The 20,844-nt window shown below is 39.0% G+C and overlaps 1 protein-coding gene across 1 annotated transcript; it reads left to right on the top strand.

Moving 5' to 3' along the window:
- The first annotated feature begins 3,169 nt into the window (after nucleotides 1-3,169).
- On the top strand, nucleotides 3,170-19,934 carry sparcl1 (SPARC-like 1). Its single transcript, XM_039691115.2, has 11 exons — nucleotides 3,170-3,344; nucleotides 4,132-4,187; nucleotides 5,109-5,171; nucleotides 5,703-6,623; nucleotides 7,915-8,005; nucleotides 8,310-8,431; nucleotides 8,620-8,740; nucleotides 15,872-16,008; nucleotides 16,240-16,388; nucleotides 19,193-19,341; nucleotides 19,656-19,934. The coding sequence occupies exons 2-11, from the start codon at nucleotides 4,134-4,136 to the stop codon at nucleotides 19,682-19,684; spliced, it is 1,836 nt and encodes a 611-aa protein (XP_039547049.2). The 5' UTR covers nucleotides 3,170-3,344; nucleotides 4,132-4,133; the 3' UTR covers nucleotides 19,685-19,934.
- Nucleotides 19,935-20,844: the final 910 nt, after the last annotated feature.

Raw genomic sequence — 20,844 nt, 5'->3', positions numbered from 1 at the left:
GGAAATATAAAACAGTGCACAGTGGTTCACTAATGAATATGCAGGTCTTGCAATTTAAGTGGAATTTGCTTGCAGTTATAATTTGATTTCCTGAGAAAGGTGAATGTGGAAAGGGTCGATGGGACAAAGATAAGTGAGAGAAAGGGTCTAATATTTAAAGGAGTAGTTCACTTTTCAAAAAACTTTTGCTGATAATTTACTCACCCCCATGCCATCCAAGATGCCCGTGTCATTCTTTCTTCAGTCGAAAAGGAGTTAAGGTTTTTGAAGAAAACATTCCAGGATTTTCTCAATATAATAGACTTTAATGGTAACCAAATGGTTCAAGGTCCAAATGAGAGTTTCAGTGGAGCTTCAAAGGGCTTTAAACGACACCAGACGATGAATAAGTGTCTAATCAAGCGAAACGATCCGTCATTAATGAACAAATAAAAAGTTTAAGTTTTATAAGCACAAAGGCTCACCTTGCTCTGTTCTGTGATGAGCATTCGTGACTCTCATGTTCAAACTCATCAAAATGAACAAAATCTTTTTTTCGACTCCTGACTCGAAGGGTCCTAGATAAGACCCTTATTCATCGTGTGGTCTCGTTTAAAGCCCTTTGAAACTGCACTGAAACTCTCTTTTGGACCTTGAACCGTTTGGTTCCCATTGAAGTCCATTATATGGAGAAAATCCTGGAATGTTTTCATCAAAAACCTTAATTTCTTTTCAACTGAAGAAAGAATGACATGGACATCTTGAATGACATGGGGGTGAGTAAATTGTCAGCAAAAGTTTTTTTTTTTTTTTTAACTGAAATATTCCTTTAATAAAACATGCTGCTCACAACCAGTTGGAAACTTTTCAAGGTCTGCAAAACCACTTGGCACCACCTACAGATGCTTTTAATATCTGCTTGCATCTTTGAATGTCAAAATTCCCTGTCCCTGGGCTGCTCAAATGGATGTGACAATCTGTCAAGTCCCAGCAAGATTTCTTCTTTGTTTTCCCCATAGATTTATTAAATATTTTGGAAGAGCAAAACTACAATGTTAAAATAAAATGTTAAAAAAAAATGTAATCCAAAATAAATTAAGAAAGTGAAACAGAAAAAAAGTTATAGAAGTTTGAGTTTATGGAAATGTACAATGTAAAAATATTAATTATTCATATTTTACATAAAATATATATTTTTAAAACCTGGGCTACTCTAAAATGTCAGACAGATCAAAGCCAAAAATCTGAACAAGTTGTGTTTCAAATTTTAGGTTGATATCTCAAAAAACGAGCTTTCAGTAAGATTTTGTTTGAGCGCAGTACCAAACTTTTTCACTAGGGCACAATCAGACTCCATTACTGCCCATATAAGGGCGCCTGCATTTCCATTCTTTTTGAGTGATATGAACCATTATTTTCACAATTTTCATACAATTTCTGAAGTAGAGATCCTATTCAGAAGTAGCATGGGAAGTTTGGCAGATTTTGATATGAATTGAACCTCTAAGAAACACATACAAAGAACACGCATGCAAGTCATAGCTATAGCTGCCACGTCACAAATGGTGAATTTATTATTTTTTTCTTGATATTTCAAACTTTTCAGACCTTTTTTTTCCAAAATAATTGAATGGATTCTATCTTTTGAACTTTTGGCATGAAAACAAACTGAGGTATCTACCATTTTTTCATGATTTTTCATGTTTATTGCTATTTTAAAATAAAGGTCTGAACACGCCTTATGAGTATGAAAATATTCTTGTTTTATATTGATAAATTATGGCTCCTCTGTAATATATTTTGAAAATCAGTCACCAAATATGGAAACTAGAGATTGTAAGCTTTCAAATGTTTGTCAATATTATTTAAGGTATTTACTAAAATATTATTGTTTTAAAAATATAGTGGCAAACGTCCCACCTGTGGGACGGTGACAGTTAAGTGGTTAAGCATTGCAATGTACCCAAAAACCCACATAAAACTGTGCTCCGAGATGTTTGCTGATAACGGGGCAGAGGAAATATAAAACAGTGCACAGTGGTTCACTAATGAATATGCAGGTCTTGCAATTTAGGTGGAATTTGCTTGCAGTTATAATTTGATTTCCTGAGAAAGGTGAATGTGGAAAGGGTCGATGGGACAAAGATAAGTGAGAGAAAGGGTCTAATATTTAAAGGAGTAGTTCACTTTTCCAAAAAACTTTTGCTGATAATTTACTCACCCCCATGCCATCCAAGATGCCCGTGTCATTCTTTCTTCAGTCGAAAAGGAGTTAAGGTTTTTGAAGAAAACATTCCAGGATTTTCTCCATATAATAGACTTTAATGGTAACCAAATGGTTCAAGGTCCAAATGAGAGTTTCAGTGGAGCTTCAAAGGGCTTTAAACGACACCAGACAATGAATAAGTGTCTTATCAAGCGAAACGAATCTTTCATTTAATAAACAAATAAAAAGTTTAACTTTTATAAGCACAAAGGCTCGCCTTGCTCTGTTCTGTGATGAGCATTCGTGACTCTCATGTTCAAACTCATCAAAATGAACAAATCTTTTTTTCGACTCATGACTCGAAGGGTCCTAGATAAGACCCTTATTCATCGTGTGGTCTCGTTTAAAGCCCTTTGAAACTGCACTGAAACTCTCTTTTGGACCTTGAACTGTTTGGTTCCCATTGAAGTCCATTATATGGAGAAAATCCTGGAATGTTTTCATCAAAAACCTTAATTTCTTTTCAACTGAAGAAAGAATGACATGGACATCTTTACTGACATGGGGGTGAGTAAATTGTCAGCAAAAGTTTTTTTTTTTTTAAACTGAAATACTCCTTTAATAAAACATGCTGCTCACAACCAGTTGGAAACTTTTCAAGGTCTGCAAAACCACTTGGCACCACCTACAGATGCTTTTAATATCTGCTTGCATCTTTGAATGTCAAAATTCCCTGTCCCTGGGCTGCTCAAATGGATGTGACAATCTGTCAAGTCCCAGCAAGATTTCTTCTTTGTTTTCCCCATAGATTTATTAAATATTTTGGAAGAGCACAACTACACTGTTAAAATAAAATGTTAAAAAAATGCAATCCAAAACTGGTAATAAAATGGAAAGTTAGTTCTAAGTATTGCAGTGTTTTTTCATGTCCCTCTACATCTCTCTGTTCTTCACCCCACCCACCCCATCCCATCCCCTGTGAAGCTTCAGTTGGTTGTCTCTCTTTGTGGTCCAGTGCAGATGAATGGAATCTGATGTACAGTGTTGAGGGGGAGGCATAAGGGAGTCAGAGGTACTTTGACTGACTGCCTCTCGGTAACTTTCTGCAACATCAGATTGAAAGATTCCTCCCATTTCTACCAGCAACCTCACAGCTCAGGCAAGTGTCAAATTTCCAATTTCTTGTTACTTTAATTGAATTAACTGAAGGATTACTTCTGAAATAATGCTTGATGCAAATCATGTTGGTGTCAACATTAAGAATATACATTGACATTTATTTGCATTTTTTTTTAAATTGCTATAGAGTACAAGTTTAATCTATTTATTTTTGGATGTTTTCGAAGTATTTTATATGTTAAATATTCGAGAATTAAAATAAATTAAAGTAATTGTTGAGGAGTTTTCTTTGCATTTCATCTTAAACCCGAATATTACAGAGAAAATAGTATAAGAAAAAAAAAATAAAAAAAAATTAATAATTCATCTTCAGGAGAGCAGTATCTTCAGCTCATACCATTGCACTCCAGCTATTGTCCACATCAACATGGCCTATAATGGGCACATTGTCTTTGTGCAGGAGGCAAAAAGCTTGTGTACTTAGTCAACTCTTTTTCCAGTCTAGTAGTTTCCGATGTTTGCTTTGCCCCTCCGGACTTTGAATGTGACTTTAGAGCTGGGCTCATCTCTTGGGCCCTGTTGCCACGGCAACTGAGGTGGCTGATTTATGCCGGGGTGTCATGGCAGGGGTACGTCCAGCATACAGATGGAGAACTCTGAACCCTGTGTGAGAACGGCCCAGAGGGCAGTAAAGAAGAATTCTTAGATAGAAAAAGAATAGGGAATGGGAAGATCATGCCACTTCAAGTTTTTCAGGAAGTTTTAAGATAGGACACAGGTCTGTGGTGACATCCATAAAAAAATTATGTTTGATTTCTTTTTTCTAGAAATGAAGAAAGACCTGTTTCTATTCTGCTTTTTGGTCTCTGCACTGTCTGCTTATGTAAGTAAATTATCCAAACATTCAGCACAAACATTCATTTATATAATCCTTCTCTCATCATCTCCAATGATAAAAGAACCAAATGGAATCAAACACCAACCAAGAGGTTTCCAAGAAGTTCAAAAAGCAAGTATGTGTACTGGAAATTTGAGGAAAGGAGGTTTTATAAAGCCAATCAAATGATATCATGTGTACAGATAAATCTCAGGAACATTGTGAGCAGAAATGAAATCGTTTTTTATATATGACCAGGGTCAACCAAGAGGGTTTGACACAGCTAATCACAAACATAGCTATATATTTTTCTATTGCCTTACTCTTGGGATTGGAAAGGGAGTGGACTAACTCTTAAATGAGTTCTGCTGGGCAGTAAATCAATCCCACAGTCCCAAGGCTGGTGATAGGATAATTGTGTAGCTTTAAAATGAATAAATGCCTCGCTTAAATCATAAGACTGAGGCATGTTTTGCAATTCAGCTAGGAGAATGTAATGTAAGTTGTCTCTCAACATTAGTTACTTATCAGGGTATGAAAGAAAATACTTCTTTGAAATAATATCTGCATTCCTCCACGAAATTAGAAAATGAAGCGGTTTGGAAAATATAATCTCAAACAACTGAGTTGGAAGGAGATTAGATGAAAAGCAATATGTATAATTGTATGAGTCGTGCAACTGAAACAAGATTGTTGTCTGGGTAAATACAGTTGGTTCTGTAAAGATAGCAGTGGACATTGTGTGTGGTGACTTGGGATGAGACTGTGTTGGGTTATGTGTGCATGTGGGGCACATCTATTGCAAAGTATTAAAAAAAAAAATATGCCACCTGGATATAGTAAGATGGAAGCTGTTTGATAGCTTAGCCTTAACTTTCATAAACCAAAACAAAAGGCTAAGTTACTTTTTTCTCTCCTTTTTTTTAGGTACAAAGTAACCCTCGTGGAAAAAATCAGCATGTCAAAAACAGCCCAACTCCACAAGAGCAGGTGATCCTTAAAAAGTTTGAATTTTATATATAAACGTTAATTCTCGTTTTTGAGAACTTTTTACTGTTTGCGTAATTTGATATTTTTGTCAGTGACTATTTAATCATTTGAAGAGTTCTTAGCCTCTAAGTGCCATTTGAAATTTTCCTCTGATCATTTTTATCAAGCTTGTATATTTAAGTTCAGTGATTTCACTTAAACGGCAATGATGATTACCTATTAATTGTTATTTAAGTGAAATTACTGAACTTAAATATACAAGTTTGATAAACATCATCATTAAAGAAGAAAATTTCAAATGGCATTTAGTGGCTTTTGCATATGAACTCTTCATTTGTAAATCCGTTTAAAAAAACAGATGCATTTAGGAACAAAACAACTGACTGTCTTTATGAACGAGTCATTGAATTATTCACTCAACCGATTTGTTGACACTAATTCAATCAGGAATCATTTTATTCTTTGTATATTTTATAAATATAATTTGCTGTCTTAAATGTTTTATATCTGTTATATGTACTTTTGATTCAGTTATTTACGTCGGTGAAGCTTCTTGACGGTAAGGATGGAGTTCTGCCCACATTTCTGCCTTTTGAGTCCAGCTCTCAGGATGAAGACACGAGTGAAGAGAAGGAAAGCCTTGTGGAGGTGAAGCAAGTGGGGGCAGAAGAGCTTGAAGGTTCAGAGGGCGGTGAGAAGAATACACCTTTGCTCCTGAGTGAGGAGGCACTGACTCAACTCCTGCAGGTCTCAGAGGAGGCAGATGAAACTATGGAGGAGGATGAAGGTCCAGAAAAAGACAAAGAAGTTAAGGAGACTGAGGGGGAGGAGGGAAATGAAAAGGTAGAATCTACAATGGAGAATGAAGATGTAACTGAGAAGAGTGAAGGTGATGATGCAAATGAAACTGACAGCAGTACTGAGTCAGAAATACCAATGGATTTGGTCTATGCAGCTGATCGCGATGCGTCTCAGCCACTCTCCACCAAGCTGGAGACCAAAGCTTCTATGGAAAAAGATGCAGCGGAAACAATCGAAGATGTGATCCCCACAGCCATAATGGACTATGATTCCCTGCAATCCATCAACGACTCAGAGGACATTGGAGAGGAACAGGAAGTGCCAACAGATCAAACACAAGATGAGCCTTTTCAAGACTCTGAGATTGACAATGAAAAAAAGAAGAGTGATCAACAGGATGAGAAGGGCAGCATTGAACCTGAGACCACTATTATTTCTAGGGGCAAGAAGGCAAAGAAAGAGAAGAAAAAGCAGAAGAATGAAAGTAATACACATGGAAAGGCCAAGGCCAAGAAGCATAGAAACAACCAGCAGCTGGAGAAGATGCAGAGTGACCAAGCCACTGCAATGGAAGCCAATGAGGACCCAGAAAAAGGGGTGGAGCCCACTGAAAATACAGAGCCTAAATCCAAAAAGAAGAATGGGAAATGGGTACCAAATGCATCACACATACATTGTTATTATAAAATATTCAAAGTGTGATTTTCTAGATTAATACAGCCAGAATGGTAAACTTTGACAAGGCCTGGTAGCATATATTCTGCACATAGGCCTATGCGCTTTTTGTAGATTTGAAATTCATTTCAATTTGAATTATTATTTTCCCGCTAAAGTAGTTTCAAATATAAATTTTACCAAACACTGCTAACGGTTTAACATGCTATTCACGCCATAAGCATTTACATTATTTACGTCATTGTTATTCAGTGAAAACAATATTCTTGCTGATTTGACCTCAAACACAGTAGTTGGCAGTTCCAACCCGATCTCACGGGAATTCGTGCGAATTTTACGAGGTGGCTAATTCATAACAATTCGTACGACCTCACTTTGCTAAATCGTACATATTTTACGAATTGGCCAATTCGTATGAATTCGTACAAATGACCTACCCCTGACCCCACCCTTAAACCTACCCATCACGTGGGTTTAGACAAATCGTACGAATTTGTACGAGTGAGGCCGTACGAATTAGTACGAATTAGCCACTTTTTAATCACTCGTACGAATTCGTACGATTGGTCATGAGATAGCGTAGGCAGTTCTGTTGTGAAATGTCCACTGATTAGTCATAATAAGGAAAGACTTGTTTTCACATGGCTCCTTGCACAATTAAGTTATGACCTCAAAACACTTTTTCCCATTGTGCATGATTTGTAAGTGAATATATTTTGGAGTTTGCATCACTTAAAGGGATACTCCACTTTTTTTTGGAAATAGGTATGGTTTTGGCTACTAAATGCTCGGTTACGAATCCCGTGAAAAGCCCTATTCTGACGGGATTAGTTTAACACAGACTGGTGGGGTAAAGTAATTACCAGAGCTTCTCAATGATTTTAGTTACGCCCAAATCTGCCAAAACATGAGTCAAGACAAAAGAGCTCAAGGACGAGTCCAAAGACAATTTAAAACGGCATGGTTACGATCGCGTTTTCATGTCACTTTTGCTTTTGTTAACACTGTCAACTGCTCCAGTTTTAAACTTCTAGTTTTATTCTTATTGTTTTAATTTATTTTCGACATCATAATGATCTGGTTTGTGTGTGGACATAGTTTTCCCTTTTACTGCACTTTCTTATTCTACTAGTTTACCATATCGCACAGATATCTCGCAGGAAAATAGCTTCTATGGAAAATTCTTAAAAGTGTAAGTAGGTGCACTAGTTCAAATGTGTTTGATATATTTCTCTTGCAAATAAAAATTGGTTGTGCCTCTTCACAGACTCGTTTGGTGGGGATGAATCCTGTACAGATTAGGGCCACTATGGAGCTTTACCCTGACATTCGGCCCAGCAGACAGGGGGAGCCAGCTGGTGAGTGTTTTGTTTTTGTCTCCATAGTTTTGAATTCATATTAGGAATCTGCTGAGCAGAGTTTTTCTTTAACGGACTGTTAAACCGACCTGGCTTAAGAAGTCAATGAGAGCCTGAGCCCCTGGTTTATGCTCCATCCAAACCAACAGATGCAAAGGAATGTTGGCACTTTTTTTACAGGGTGGTTATATATAACCTTTATTAGACGTCTATTTAAGACCCATTTTATTTTAAAGCAGCAGTGATATGCCATAATTGAGGATACACAGCATTTTATTGCACATTCTTTCATTGTTTTATCCAGACCCCTGTGAGAACTTCCGGTGTAAAAGAGGAAAGACATGCAAAATGAACGATGAGAACAAGCCCGTCTGTGTGTGTCAGGAGCCGTCAGAATGTCCTCCCAGTGTAAATGATTTTGACCATGTAAGTATGTGTTATGTTGCAAACTAATTTGTTAATTTTAATTCAACTGATTACAATACAAGGGCTTTATTTGCAAATTTTTATTTCATTACTGATTAAACCTTTAAGTAGCATATATTGATTAAATAAAAAAGCATAATAATATTTGCTAATAATAAGCTGTTGGCATCGGGACATCTTCACTTTAGGTTTGCGGAACTGACAATAAGACATACGACACATCCTGTCAGCTCTTTGCCACCAAGTGTAGTCTTGACGGGACCAAAGTAGGCCACAGACTTCACCTGGACTACTCTGGGTCCTGCAAATGTAAGAAAACCTTCTGACATGCTTATTTTAATTTTTAGTGTAAAATGGGCAAAATAATTGCAATGTAAAATGGGGTTGGCAGTGATGCTAATGTGGTTAATAATTTTAGCAACCCATGTTTCTCATTAGAAGCCCCTAGTTATATTGTGTGTCTGAAGATATATACCTATTGGTGTTTTAGATGTATTTTCCAAAGAGATCTCAACAATGTCTTAGAAATTACATTTTGGTTTAGCAAGACACAGAGTCTGCAATATTTCCATTTAATTTAATATCGTAAGTTCTATACACATTTAGTTTCAAAATGCATAATTGCATAAATATTTCTCCAATCATTATTACATATTCAGGTCTTTAGCCACCCAATTCTATAACACGGGTGGGTCTCTATGGTGGTGGAATTGTTGCATTATCCCAAATAAATAGATTGAGATTCACAGAAAAGTAAAGAGATTCACAAAAATGATATTTGCAAAATATATATATATATATATATATATATGTATATGTGTCTGTGTGTGTGTGGGGGGGGGGGTGTTTTATGTTTATTTGTGAATTGCTTCTTGTGCATTTGTAAATCCCCTCATGCATTTTAAAACACTTCTTGCGTTGACATGCAGACAAATCCAAAAATAAGTGGACTTATTTACACCCACCGTTTCCTCAATCCAATCTGATAACGGCCACATTGAGCTGACCAATGGTAGCACCTTCTTGCTACAACCAATCACATTAGGCTTTACAATCAGGGTGGCCTTACCCTGAAATAACTTTGCTCATTCATCTACATTGGCTCAAATAGGAAGTGTAATGCTACTGGCCATAATATTGCATCAGTAAAATAGTCTATGTTTAAAATTTGAGTTAGACCATTAGAATATGTATCAAGCCAAGGCACATTTTTATGAGCCTTTGAAACTGCCAGATAATTTGCATTTATTTAACCGTTAAAACACTTGATCACACAATTAATATTTCATATGAATCAGACTTAATTATATTATATTGTAAAAGTTAGGCTACTAGCTGCATCCAAAATAAATGCAAAGTCGTATTTTTTTCAGCATTACATTATAGTGTGAGGAGGTTAGAGAGGACTCAAAAGCGAAAGTGACAATCACAGTTCTTTAATTAACACCAATCTTCGACCACAGGCAATCCACACGGAGATAACAATATTAATCAGCAACTGAAGAGACCAGTAGAACTGGCAGTATAACTTGAACAGAATTCTTCCTCTGTGGTGCTGGTAGAGATGAGCTGAAGGCTGGTGAAGCCGCGACTCAGTAACTCACGGAGCTGGTTACAGATGACGAGCACGGTGCAGGATATCAGCTTCAGACTCTTAGCAGGTTTGGTTCTGGAAGTATATTGAATGGACACAGAATAATTTGAGTAATAGCTAGTTGAATTCACGAGACAGGACTGGACAGGACAGGTTGCAAGCATCTGAAACATCGAACAAACTGACAACAAGACAGGGAAAGAGAGGGTTAGAAAAAGCCAAGATAATGAGAGGAGATGAGGAACAGGTGGAGAGAGATGAGCCTAATGAAAAGTGATAACAGCTGTCAGTAATGAAAGTAAAAGTGAAGTGTGTGTGTATGACCAGCAGAGGGAGACAGAGAAAGAGCCAGGATCATGACAGCACCCCCTCCTCAAAGAGCGCCTCCTGGCGCTCCCGAGGAGGAACCCTGGCGAGACCGAAGGAAATCATAAATGAGGATGATCCCAGGATGTCCCGGGGGAAACCCATCTTCTCTTTTCCGGCCTATACCCCTCCCAATCGACCAAGTACTGATGCCCTCAACCCCGACGGCACATGTCCAAGATCTTGTGGACAGTGTAGACAGGAGAACCCTCTACACAGACAGCAGAAAACGCAGTACAAGAGGTCGAGCGACTGACGGGCTTAATGCGGAGTACAGGGTGGACACGACAAAGGTTAGAAGGCAAATAAAGCTTTACGGCGACAGGATTAATTATCTTGACTATACGGAATGGCCCGATGAAACAGGGAGCCAGCTTGCGAGACTCGGACTGAAAAGGGAAATTGGAAGTGGAGAGCCACACTCTCTGACCAGTACTATAGCGGGGACTCTTAACGCGAGACTTATTTGCATAGATGCTCATGCGTCTCCTCGAACGACAAAGAGAAGACCTCACTCTCTTCCAAGTTCGCTTGCAACGACTGATGAAAGTCAGAACGGAGGGACAGTTAGAATTTGTTTCCTGCGAGGGAAAGAGCGGGGGTTGATAACCGAGACAACAATGAAAGGGTGAGAGCCCTGTGGCAGAAGATGGGAGAGAGTTGTGAGCATATTCTGCCCAGGGAAGCTGCTCAGCCCAAGATGCAGGATTATGGAAAGCCAGACTTAGAAAAACGGTCGACCACTGTGAGAATGACTGTATTACCGGCCGAGGCGGGGAGTCCCGCGATAAAATCAAGCGCAATATGTGACCATGGACGATTGGGAATAGGTAGCGGACGTAACAGACCAAGAACAAGAAGCGATAAAATGGCGCACGTCACGATCTAAGGTGGGCCACCAAAAACGTTGGCGAATAAGCGCGATAGTGCCCCGAACGCCGAGATGGGCAGACAATTTAGAAGAATGTCCCCACTGAAGGACGGCCAGGCGCATAGGCACCGGAACGAATAAAGAGCGATGACATCAGTGGCAAGGGACAGCGATTCTTGACACTGATGTCATTCAGCTCCCAATAATCTATGCAGGGACGCAGAGACCCATCCTTCTTCTTAACAAAGAAAAAAAACAGCACCGGCTGGAGACGAGGACGGAATAATTGTGCCGGCTTTGAGGGATTCAGACAGATAATTCTCTAACGCCTCCCGTTCTGGCGCCGAGAGAGAATAAAGTCTTCCCCAAGGGGGCGTGGTTCCTGGGAGAAGCTCAATACTGCAGTCGTAGGGGCGGTGAGGAGGGAGAGAAGTGGCCCGGGAACGACTGAATACCCCCTGCAAATCGTGATACTCCTCCGGTACTCCAGACAAATCCCCTGCCTCTTCCTGAAAAACAGAAACAGAAGACAGGAGGAACAGCAGACACAAGACAATCAACATGACACGATCATTTCCAAGACAAAATAGAACCCTGGGACCAATCGATGTGGGGATTATGAAGCTGAAGCCAGGGATGGCCTAATACCACTGGAGCGAAAAAATTGTCTCTATGTGATTACCAGAAACTGTAAGTGTCAATGGAACAGTCTCTCTCTGTACCTTAGGTAGAGAACTACCATCTAGGGCAAAAAGAGGAGTGGAATGCTTTAAATAGGTGAGAGGAATACCATGCTGGAGAGCCCACCCCTCATCCACAATGTTTCTTTCTGCTCCAGAGTCGATCATGGCGGGGCAGGTGACAGATGAACTGGACCACTGAAGATGCACAGGTAGTGTGGTGCATGAGTCGGAAGGGGTAACTTTTGTGATAGCACTCGCCAGTAACCCTCCGCCTACTGACGAGCGCTGGCTTTTACTGGGCACGACAAAGCAAAATGATTGGGGGCAGCACAGTACATACATAGTCGATTAACAATCCTTCTCTCGCGTTCCTTAGGAGAAATTCGTAGACCTCCTAGCTGCATGGTTTCGGGATCCGAGCTTGTAGAAGAGGAAACGGGGCCGACAGAGGGCGTGGTTAACAGGACGGTCTCCATGCGGCGATCTCTGCGTCGTAAATCGAACCTCTTCTCGACCCGAATCGCTAGGTCTATGAGTTCGTCGAGCCATGCTGGGACCTCTCGGATAAGGATCTCCTTAGGATTTACCTCAGAGTCAGAGTTGAGACCCTCCATGAAACGAGTGACCAACATGGGTTGGTTCTAGCCACAGGTGGTTGCAAGAGTCCGAAACTCAATAGAAAAATCAGGAACCAAGCGCTTCCCCTGCCGGAGAGAAGAAAGCAAACGAGAGGCCTCCTCACCGTGAGCAGATCGGTCGAAAACCCTGATCATCTTGTCCTTGAACTGTGAGAAACTGAAGATGCAATCCTTCTCCGCCTCCCAGTTAGCCGCTCCCCATTCCCGAGCCCGGCCAGCGAGGAGGGAGATAACATTCGCCACCTTGGTGATCTCCTTAGCGTACGTCAAAGGCTGCAGAGAGAATACCACCTCGCATTGGGTCAGAAACGAATGACACTGTGTAGGCTCACCAGAGTAGATGGGCGGATTGTTAATTGGGGGCTCCGGAGAGTCATGAGGAACCTGCGTGGCGGATGGTAGGAGACGCATTATGGACCTTGTTTCCATTGTCTAGGGACGAGCATGTGAGGAATCAGTGGTCAGAGTTCATATTTGCAACAGTATAGCCCAAACCTTGTGTTCTCATCATTTTAATGACGAATCATTCGCAAGCTGGTTGTTCCTGAACGGGGCTCAGTATCTAGTGTGTATGGATCAGGTTCGTCCTCCTCCGAATCACAATCTGTAAGTAATATTAATAATGTTTGCTGTTATGTATTCTGTACCATGCACAATATAGTTATATTGTGTTGTTTCTGTTGTGTACACTCCACTCAGCTTCTAAGCGGGGTAAAGTTAGTTTTGTTTTTGATATTCACCAGCCATTCATTGAAAAATGGCAATTACCTCCTAAACGACTTAGCCAAATATGACTTTGCTCTACATAATAAGCACTGCCCCTCAAAAGGCATATTATGTAGTTGCATAGTTGTGGTTCTTTTCCCTTGCTGTATTATGGGTTTGCTATATGGTGAGAAATGAGCTGGTTACGTTTGTGAGGCAATCAGCTTATTACTATTATTATATCGTCAAACAGCCATATCACCCTGTAGCCCAACAAACACAGAACGTTCCCCTAACGTTCCCGAATGGTCTGATGAGGATATTTTTTTGGGAACCAAACAAGAACGTTATAGGAACGTTCCATGTAGGTTATTTTTAGGTTCCATTTTTATAACGTTAGGAGAATGTTCCGGGAACGTTCCCTTAACCTTAAGGGAAAGTTCTAGGAACGTTCTGGGAACCAAAAGCTAACATTCCCAGAACGTTCCCAGAACCTAAATTTTTTTGCTGGGAGACTGGTTGCCCACTGAAGCTAAGCAGGGCTGAGCTTGGTTAGTACCTGGATGGGAGACCTCCTGAGAAAACCAGGTTGCTGCTGGAATAAGGTGTTAGTGAGGCCAAGCAGGAGGCGCTCACCCTGTAATCTGTGTGGGTCCTAACACCCCAGCATAGTGACGGAGTCACTATACTGTCAAAGAGCACCGTCCTTCGGATAAGACGTTAAACCGAGGTTCTGACTCTCTGTGGTCATTAAAAATCCCGGGATCCTGGCCAAATCTGCCCCTTGGCCTCTGTCCATCAAGGCCTCCTAATCATCCCTATATACTAATTGGCTTCATCACTCTGTCTCTTCTCCACCAATAAGCTGGTGTGTGGTGGGCGTTTTGGCACAATATGGCTGCCTTTGCATTGTAAGACTGGAAAACTGGAACTCAGTCTCACCAGAGTCCTCTGAAGACAAAGGACCTTGCTTTCAAATCAACATGTGAACATCTCTCTCTCTCTCTCTCTCTCTCTCTCTCTCTCTCTCTCTCACACACACACACACACACACACACACTCTTGCAGAGATCACTCACACAAGAATTTAAATGGTTTTAATGTGAATGTGATAATCTTTAAGGATTGTTTAGTATCATTTTGAAGGTCTCATGGTGACTGGTAATAATGTCTCATTCCCAAAGAAGTATATCAAAAGGTAATAAAGTTCTTAAGAATATAGAAATATCTTGCACACAGACGGGTGTGTCTTTGAGTTAACACCTTCTGGCCCTTTGTCTGAATGCAATTTACAACTAAGCAAATGGTTACTGGTAAATTTCAAATGGTCTGCCTCCAGTAAGTCTGGGGGGCTGAACAGTAACTTTCCATTGTAACCTGATGATTTAGAGATCAGGTAAGGTCTGGCTATATAAGGAAAATGCAACAAGGGTTCGGGGCTGCATTTTCTATATCAGATCAGCCCATGATGCGGTGTCTTCAAGGCTCAGCATTCATATAGTTAATATGTTGGGTAAAGTTCTTTGTTCTTTAAGACTTCAGACTTTGACTTTACTTTCATTAGAGTTAAAAAGAATAATCGAACATTATCATATTAAATGATGCACATATATCATTGATAAACCTTTTTAATTTTATGGAGTCAGATGAAACGAGTTAATATAATATTAAATGTGTTGCATTTAATTAAAAATCACTTTGCCATGGGAAAGACAGAACACGTGTGAAACCTTCACTATGAATTGGATCAATTTTGTGGTTTTTTACAGCATCATCCAGGTGGATGCTGCACATTGGTGGTGGTAGAAGAAATTCCCTCCTTCCATACAATATATGAAGTGCTTTGAGGTCCCAGAAAAAGCACTATATAAATGTAACAAATTTGTATTATTATTATATTATATATTAAGACCCTTGATCCTCACCTGAGTATGGCTTTGTAAACTTTATCCATGATGTGGTTTATAATGGACTGTGGTACAGAAACAGTGACAATGTTACACACTCTTGGCTTACTCTGGCTATTCTCTGCTGTCTCAGACGACGTTATATTTGTCCCGTTTTATCCACCGTAGCTTCTTCGAAAGGGATGGATGAGCAGTGGGCTGAGCCATTAGTGCAACTCGCAACCGAACTGCTAGATGTCTCTAAAAATCACACACTGCACCTTTAACGGACCTCTGAAACACTGGCAGCAGGGCATTAAACAGGAGATGTATGTCCAAGCTCACAACAGGTTTTGCGCTGGAACGCACCAACAAGTCCCTTTATGGGCTCTGTAGTCCCTTTCAACAAGTCCCTTTATGTCTGTATCTCTACCTGTCGCAATAATATAAAACTCTCATGATATTAGAGTAATAATCACAGAAGAATAAAATAATGCATACTTTACCTTTTGGAGCAAAAAAAAGTGAAAAGGGGTATTAGTTTATATGTTTTTCTTTTCTTGTTATGATGTGTATAATGAATTAAATGAGGAATACTAAGAAGGTTGATGTCTAACTTTAAAAAATAAATGAGGAGGAGGGTAGATATCTCCTGTTGTGTCATTGTTGTCTATTTTTATTTCATTTCTCCTGGCAGTTATTGCTCCATGTCTAGAGTCAGAGCTGGTGCAGTTCCCTCTGCGAATGCGGGATTGGCTGAAGAATGTGCTTCTGCAATTATACGAGCATGACTCCATGTCTCCTGGCTTTCTCACTGCTAAACAAAGAATCAGGGTATGTCTATAAGGGATACTGGATTTATTATTATTTATTTAGATATCGCTTGTCTCCTAAAGAGACAAATAGTAGATTTAAGACAAGAAACTGGAGACGAATTTCTCTCAGCTCCCCAACTTCTGACAATAGAAAATTAGCGTAGATGTATTACTTGGGAAAATAGCTCTTAGCTGTATCTAAACCATCAAATGTGAACAAATGACACATGATGAATGCTCTGCTAAACAGGTTCAGAAGATCTATGAGAGCGAGAGGCGTCTTCATGCAGGCGATCACCCCGTCGAGCTTCTACAGCAGGACTTTGAGAAGAACTACAATATGTACATCTATCCAGTGCACTGGCAGTTTGCACAAATGGACCAACATCCTTCAGACAGGTGGGGTGACTCCGCACTATTTTATTATGAATTAAATTTTCGCATTGTACCTCTCTCTGTCTTAGAGTCTCTTTATAATCTCTTTCACTTTGTCTCTTCGTTATTTGCGTAACATTATAAACAGAAAGAAATATTTGAAATTTGTTTGTAAAACGTAAAACGACATTCTCTGGTAAAACTTTGTAAACACAGTAGCTTATGCCATCAAAGATGCCATCTCCGGGGGAGGTCACATGACATTAATTGGCCTGTGGGAACTATGTATTATCTCTGTATAGAAGTTGACAAATTCACTTGACATTTGTATTAGCTGTTAAATGCCAGTCTTGTACAGCCAGATGCTGTGCTAAAAGACTGATAAAAATATTTGCACCCTGACTCCTGAAATTGCTTAAAGCTATCCAATCAGATCAGTGCAATTTTGGGAAATGCTTGCCATTTTGGAGTGCATTTGTGAATGGTTCATGAGCAGTTTGTGGGCAAGACGTCTGAGGCTGAGACTAATTTGAATTTACTCATACAGGAGGTTCAGTAATATTTTTAGCTGGTGTGAGGATGTGGTTGAGGGACATTTACAGAAAAAGAAACACTCAGTGCCAGTATCCTCCATAACGTCAGTGGTCAGCCTTTGAGACAGAGGCCTTAAAGCTACAGTGTGTGCTTTTGGGGAAAATCTGCCTGTGAATCAATTACGTATAGGTGTATTACACTACAGGGCTTGACATTAACTTTTTTCTCACCCCCCACTGTGGATACCATAGGAAAAATCTGCCATAAAGATATTTAAACAATTATCTCATAATTAGGCAGCAGGTAGGCTGCTATCACTTTAAGATGTGGCGAACTTACCCATTATACTGTTTTATATTGCCAATATGTGTCTATGTGTCATCCAGTGCAAATTATACCAGTAAAGGGACATGACTTTGTGAAGAACGCACAGCTGGTATATTGTGTATATATTCTGCAGAAGTTTCAGATATTTCAGCATCTAAAATTTTAGCATTAAGATATGTATCGAAAAAAACAAAATGGACAACGCTAGATTGCACTTTGCACTTTTTTTCAGATGCCTTTTTAAAAGACTACAACTGAAAAAAATATATATTATATAAATCTCTAAGTCTCCAAAGTGCCTGGTAGGAGTGACTGTGTTACAAATCACTAGCACGCAATGATGTGCACTTGCTAGCCTATTGCATTTACATGTTCTCCGAATGCTAAAGAGGAGCCTCGTCTAGCCTCTTGAGGAAATGACTTGGACGGACCCGTCCTGCCAAGGAAGTATCCTTGACACTGAGAAATACGTTTTGTGTATACATAAATCTCCTCAATCTCTGACCCATCGACGTCTTCATCGTCTAATTTTCTGTCGCTCTACGTCATCTGGTACCATTGAACCGATTGGCTATGAGCTAAGTACAGGCGCATTTGATAGACATTCGCACCCAATAGCACCCAATAGATACATAGCACCCAATAATATGGCTCTGGGCATTCGTAAACCACGCCTCAAATACGAGAAAATGAACATGTGGTTTCCAGACCATGTCTCATTGTCAATGATACAAGGTCTGGCATTTGTCAGGCTACACCACCGATGAAATCCAGCCACTTTGGCGGGTTTGGCGGGTGTTAGTCAAATTACACACTGCAGGTTTAAGAATCTTGTGTTGGTTTGTGATTGTAAGTAAAGGTTATAGAACCTGAAGAGTTTTGTCAGGCAACCATCATGGGATCTTTTTAAGGATTTAGTTTTAATTAATTTTGTTATTGTATACATTTTAATTGTAATTACATTTCATGAATTAAACAGGTCGTAAACATACTTTCTCACTTTGAATTTAAAAAAAAACAAACTGTCAAACACAAAAGTATTTATGTAATCATTTCTCTGTAGAACATTTTTTTTTGCCATATAGCATAAAGTCAAGGACCCATGTGGTTCTAAATATACCCCTTTTCCACCAAAGCATTTTGAGAGCCGGTTCGGAGCCGGTGCCTGCGCACAAACCAGTTCTTTGTGTTTCGACAGCCAAAGAACCGGTTCTCGGCCAGGAAGACTGGTTCCAAAGCGGCACCAATTTTTTGCTGGACTAGAGCCGTTCTTTTACCACGTCATGCTTACGTCGGGGGCTGGGCCGGGTTTAGATGTGTTCTAAACATCTTTTCTTACCATAAAATAAGATCACAAAGCCAGGAGAAACATTTGCAAAACCACGATGGAGTCTGCCTTTGTAATTGTTATGCTTGAAGTTGGCGCAAGCGTTTCTATTTTTTTTTATTATTCTTTTTTTTTTATTGAAAACGTTATAAGCAAAGAAGAAAACAGTCACAACAAAATCTAATCAGAAAATATTACATATTAAGGGAAAATATTTAAATACTTACATATTTCAATTGTTTTTTAAAGCCTTCTTGGTACACGAGTTAGAGATAATCGCAAAGTAGTTGTACTTGCAAGCGTTTCTAGCTAAGACGTATGGTGACGTACACAGTGACGTAACGACGTCGTTCCCTGGGCGCTCTAGTCAGTGGAAAAACAAACAGGTTCTGAAAAGGTTCGCAAGTTGAACCAACTTTGAACCAGCACCAGTTCCGAACCAGTTCTTTTTTTTTTTTTTTTTGGTGGAAAAGGGGTATATAGAAGCCCCTTTGGTATTAACATACTATAGAATAAATATGTTAATTACAAGATTTTCATCTTTCTTCTGTTAATTCATTTTTGTCCTCATGACAAATACCTTAATCATGATATTAAGTAGGTTTTGTTTCACCAGTGGATATTTATAATACTGTTCCAGGATTCTTTCTCACTCTGAGCTGGCTCCTCTGCGCGTTCCCCTGGTTCCCATGGAGCATTGCACCTCTGTCTTTTTCCAAAAGTGTGATGCTGACAAGAACAAACTAGTCTCCTTCAAAGAGTGGTGCAGCTGCTTTGGCATTAAAGAAGGTAGGATGATTTAAAGGCCTTGTTTTAAACAGCTCAATAAGTTTTAAATGTATTATTCCCCACATACAATAATAAATGTAGTGTTCTCACCTTCAGTCTATGAATAAGTCAGTGAATGGGTGAATGTGAGGCAATATGTAAAGTGCTTTGGTGGCCTTTGGGTCTGTGAAAGCACTATATATAAATGCAGTCCATTTACCATTGTTACCATTTATTCATTCTGTTTAAATGCAGTTTGCACACTTTTTAATTAAAAAACTTTATACACAACTCAGGTTGGTTTTTCAACTTTCTCTATATTTTCATTCCTACAGAGGATATGGATTCTAATCTGCTGTTCTGAGCATCTCTGAGCTGCAATAGAAGCAAGTGAAGGTTGTGTTTACTTCGAAGAAAGATATAGATAATACTGGAGGTCTGTTTGTTCAGTGAAATGGTACTGTTTTTTTAAGTGTAATGATCATGATGGACAAGAATATTTTAAACTCTTTTTTTGTATGCATCATATTGTGTAGCATATTGGTTATTAACAAAATTAACTATATTTAACGATTTAGCTAAAAAATACAAATAAATAAATCAAATAAAGTGTAGTTTTAGTGTTTGAGTTTTTTTATGCATTCCAGTGAGGGAAAAGTTTACATAGTGAATAAAAGAATAAAATAAAAGTGATTTTATAAAATTGTTTCCAAATTATTTCAGATAAAGAAAAATGGCACTCTATGTCCTTGTTGTTGAACAGTTAGCATATTTATTCCAAATTATATTAATGATTAAGTGGATGAATCAAGAATTATTTTTTCAAACAGTTTTTCAAACATTTTTTATGCTAAATAAATAATCTTAAATAAAAAATAAATCTTAAACACCGCTTGCTTAAAAATTGATAACTGAGAATCATTAAAATCATTAAAGTTACGGTTCAATAGCAAGTTTTATGTCCTCTGTCACAAGCCTTGGAAGCTTTGTTATGCACACACTTACAACGGTTATGTGTTTTGAAAAGAAATATGTGGGTTATGACTATTAAAACAAATAAAAAAAACTGTCTGGAACAAACCCTTAGGACGTCATTAAATTACTTCGGTCAGGACTGCGTGCCTAATTGTGCAACACGATTCAATGACTTCTGTGTGAGCAGTTGATGCATGGACATCTTCTCTGCCTCAATGCAATGGACAATACTTCATTTGAGAAAAATGATCTCGAATAACCTTGTATAATTAGTTTTTGTAGCACTCCATAAAATCAGAAATATGCACTAAAATGATTAGGAAATACGTGCCACCTAAAGCTGTATGAAACAATTGTAAGCTCCTGCGACCCTTAAAGAAATAGTTCACTTAAAAAAAACTTTTGCTGATAATTTACTCACCCCCATGTCATCCAAGATGTCCATGTCATTCTTTCTTCAGTCGAAAAGAAATTAAGGTTTTTGATGAAAACATTCCAGGATTTTTATATAATGCACTTTACTGGTGACCAAACGGTTCAAGGTCCAAA

The sequence above is a fragment of the Pimephales promelas genome, chromosome 6, assembly GCF_988280905.1.
Source record: "Pimephales promelas chromosome 6, fPimPro1.hap1.1, whole genome shotgun sequence".
Classification (NCBI taxonomy): Eukaryota; Metazoa; Chordata; class Actinopteri; order Cypriniformes; family Leuciscidae; genus Pimephales; species Pimephales promelas.
Note: the sequence above shows the minus strand (reverse complement) of the source record. Positions and strands in the feature narration are given on the sequence as shown.